General features: G+C 43.0%; 1 protein-coding gene across 1 annotated transcript; it reads left to right on the forward strand.

Annotated features, from left to right (window-relative positions):
- Positions 1-310: 310 nt before the first annotated feature.
- Positions 311-1,546, forward strand: LOC149143449 (uncharacterized). Its single transcript, XM_089451830.1, has one exon. It carries the CDS (start codon positions 311-313, stop codon positions 1,544-1,546), a length of 1,236 nt encoding a protein of 411 aa, XP_089307956.1.
- Positions 1,547-3,861: the final 2,315 nt, after the last annotated feature.

The following is a 3,861-nucleotide window of genomic DNA, read 5'->3' on the forward strand; positions in this document are numbered from 1 at the left end:
AGGAAGAACCCGACCCCTCATCTGATCCTCCTCTCCAACCCTCTCCCCCTCACACTTCTCAACCCTCCCCTGATACCCCCTCCGCTAGGATAACCAGAAGTTCTTCAAAGGACCATGGAGCGCCCAGTGATGTACCCAAAAAAGGGCCTGGAAGAAAATCGGCCAAATAGCAGAGAGAAGAAAGTACTCAGAAAGATATCGCCATGGGCTCTCAGACTCCTATAGAATCCTTCATTCTTGGACACTCGGATAAAGAAAATAATAACAAGGGCAAAGAGAGGCGAGCACCTCTCCATGTAACCGGTAAATCATGATGAAAATGCTATCCTGGAACAGTAGGGGACTAGGGCACCCCTCCAAGATAGCAGCCCTTAAGGATTTAATCCAAAGTGAAAAACCTAAAATCGTCCTTGTTCAAGAAACAAAGCAAGATCAATCTGAAATTAACAGAGTCATCAGCCAGCAAAAGCGTTACAGTGGTTGTGCAAGTGAAGCAAGAGGAGCCTCAGGTGGCATCCTAACAATGTGGGATAGTAACAAATGGAGCTGCAAATCCACCAAAATACATCAGAACTGGATCAGTGTTAATCTAGAAAGCAAGGAAGATGGATCAACGGTAAAAATCTACAATATTTATGCACCAAATAAATACAGGGAGAAAGAAGTGTGCTGGAACACTTTGGAAACAAATATAGAAGAAGAGAAGGACAACAACCTCATTCTTGCAGGGGACTTAAATTTCGTTTTGCATTCCAACGAAAAAAGAGGGGGAAACTTCAACCCAGACCCATTCAGAAATCGACTTGAGAACATTATGCAGGAGCAAGATCTGGTCGATATCAAACCCAAGAACCGCAGGTATACCTGGAGCAACAGACGATTAGGAGCTGGCAACATCATGGAGAGCCTCGACAGGTTCCTCATAAATATAACATATCTGTCCACCTTCACTACTGGCCAGTCAAACATTCTCAATGTCTCCGCCTCTGATCATTATCCAATAACGCTTACTCTGCACAGTCATTGCCAGCTAGGACCACTTCCTTTCAAATATTGTTCTCTCTGGAATCGTATCCCTGCAGCAAAAGACGTGGTGTGGCAGGCTTGGACCCAACATGTGGAAGGCTCCCCGACTTATATCTGGGAGACAAAATTAAAGAGAACAAGACAGGCTCTAAAAAACTGGGCAAAGAACAATTACCAAGAGCCTGAGTTGAGTAAAAAGAAAATTAAGAAAGACCTTGAGGAAGTGCAGCAAAATATTGAAGTCTTTGGGCTTTCCCAGCAAGCCAAAGAGAACGAAATAAGACTTTATACTCAGCTGAGACAAACTATAAGGGATGAAGAAACTAAATGGAGATTGAAGTCAAGGCAGTTGTGGCTGCACGAGGGAGACAAAATTACTTCATATTTCCATAAGCAGGCTACAATTAGAAAGGCTAAAAATACTGTGAGCACAATTAGGGATAACGAGGGGAATAGCTACAATACTCAGGATTCCATAAAAGAAGCAGCCACCAATCACTTCAAAAACATTTTGACATAGGAAAAAATTGAGGAGGATTACACAAGTTTACTTCATCACATGCCTAAAGAAGTCACCCAAGAAACAAACAGCAAGCTCACGCAAGAAGTAGAAGAAGAAGAAGTTCAAAAAGCAATTTGGGGTCTTCACCCAGACAAAGCTCTAGGACCTGATGGGTTTCCAATCAGTTTTTACAGAGAGTACTGGCAGATGATCAAAAAAGATCTATTAAAGATGATACGCTGGGTTTTACAGAAAGGCAAAATGGGGGGACTCACCAACTCAACCCATCTAGCCTTAATTCCAAAAGAGAACAGACCCTCCACCTTCTCAAGGTTTCGACCAATATCCTTATGCAATTCTGCATACAAAATAATTACAAAAATTCTGTCATCCAGGCTTAAGCCTTATCTCTCCTCTTTGATCTCAGAAAACCAAGGGGGCTTCCTCTCCAATAGGCACATCTCTGACTCCATCCTTCTTGTGCAAGAGGCCATTCACTCAAGCATAAGTCGAAAGGAGAAAGGGTTTGTCCTAAAGCTGGACCTTGCCAATGCCTTTGATAGGGTTAGGCACTCCTTTCTATTTGCAGTCCTTCATAAAATGGGATTTGACCCCACCTTCATCAATATGATCAAAGCCTGCATTTCGAATCCATGGATCTCCCCACTGATCAATGGGAGACCTTGTGCTGCCTTCCAATCCTCTCGAGGCCTTAGACAAGATTGTCCCCTGTCCCCCTATCTATTTATCCTCATGGCTGAGTCTCTTAGCAAAACCTTGGATTTCAATCGAAGAATAGGCCTAATCACTGGCATCAAATTTGAGCAAGGTACAAAGAACATCAACCACTCCCAATTTGCTGATGATACCCTCTTGATTGGAGGGGCGTCCATCACTATTGCAAGGCGCTTCAAGAAGATCATAGATCAATTCATGGAATACTCAGGAGGGAAGATTAATCAGTTAAAAAGCTGTATTTATGGTTGGAACACTTCTAATCATACCATCCACAACATTGCAAAAATTCTAGGAGTCTCATACAAGCTAAACTGGAACCACTTCACATATCTTGGGATGCCGGTTAGTATGGGACCACTGAAGGCTGACACTTGGAATGAAATCCTTGACAAAATAAAGAGAAAAATCCAACAATGGGGATCTATGTGGCTGAACCCAGCAGGACGCCTGGTACTTCTTAAATCAGGTTTGGTCTCTCTACCCATTTATCGTTTCTCTTTGTACCAAGCTCCAATGGTCTTCCACCAAAAAATGGAAAGAGCTCTTAGGCATTTTCTCTGGCAAGGAGGGAAAACGTAAAAAAAAAAAGTTCAATCTGGTCAGTTGGAAGAATGTCATTCAATCTCAGGAGAAAGGAGGACTTGGAATAAGATCTCCAAAACTGCTGAACTTAGCTCTTGGAGCTAAAATAATTTGGAGAATGATCTCAGGGGTCACAGCATGGTGGAAGACGGTTCTCGAGGCAAAATACCTGAACAACACTAGGCAACAACTCCTGGACACTAATATTCCCAACAGAGATAGCACAAAAATTTGGCAGCTCTGCAAGAAAGCCATACCCTTTATGTCTCAGAACACTTCAAAGGTCCCAGGAGGGGGGAGCAGCATCAATTTTTCCACTGACCGCATATTAGGACAGCACCCCATTGGATAAAAAATGGAGGCAATCCCTGCCATAAACTGGCTTAATAATAGAGGTATATGGTGCTTAGCCCAAATATCGCAATGGGATAATCACTCTCAAGCATGGACAGGTTGGAAATTACTGGATTACCCCAGAGAGATAGAGGCAAGCATCACAGCTTTAAAGAACCTTCTACACAATAAAGCTCCGACTCAAAAAGGCAAGCAAGATGGCTATCGTTGGGACCCAACGGGAACCCAATACACGGCCAAAGCAGGTCACCAACATCTTTGTGATAGTACCTTTCCTCAGGAAATATGGAGCCAATGGAAACTGGTCTGGAGAGCAGAAGCACCCCCTAAAGTCAAATTCTTTTTTTGGCTACTCCTGAAAGGGAAGATACTAACAGCAGAAAATTTAAGAAAAAGGGGCATAATGGGACCGTCAAGATGCCCAAATTGCTGTAAAGCAGAAGAAACAATACAACACCTGTTTATAGATTGCCAGGTTGCTGAAGAATGCTGGAGACAGATGGCCACAATTGGGGAAGTTACATGGGAGCCCAAGACAACTATTGCAGAAACTGTCTATAACTGGAAAAAAAATTGTCCATGGAAAGAGAAGAAGAGCAATTTGACGCAAAGGATATGGAACACCATACCTTTGACCCTTCTTTGGCGCATCTGGTTGG

Source organism: Pinus tabuliformis, chromosome X, assembly GCF_031772625.1.
Source record: "Pinus tabuliformis cultivar Carrire ecotype Pingquan chromosome X, CPIR1, whole genome shotgun sequence".
NCBI lineage: Eukaryota > Viridiplantae > Streptophyta > Pinopsida > Pinales > Pinaceae > Pinus > Pinus tabuliformis.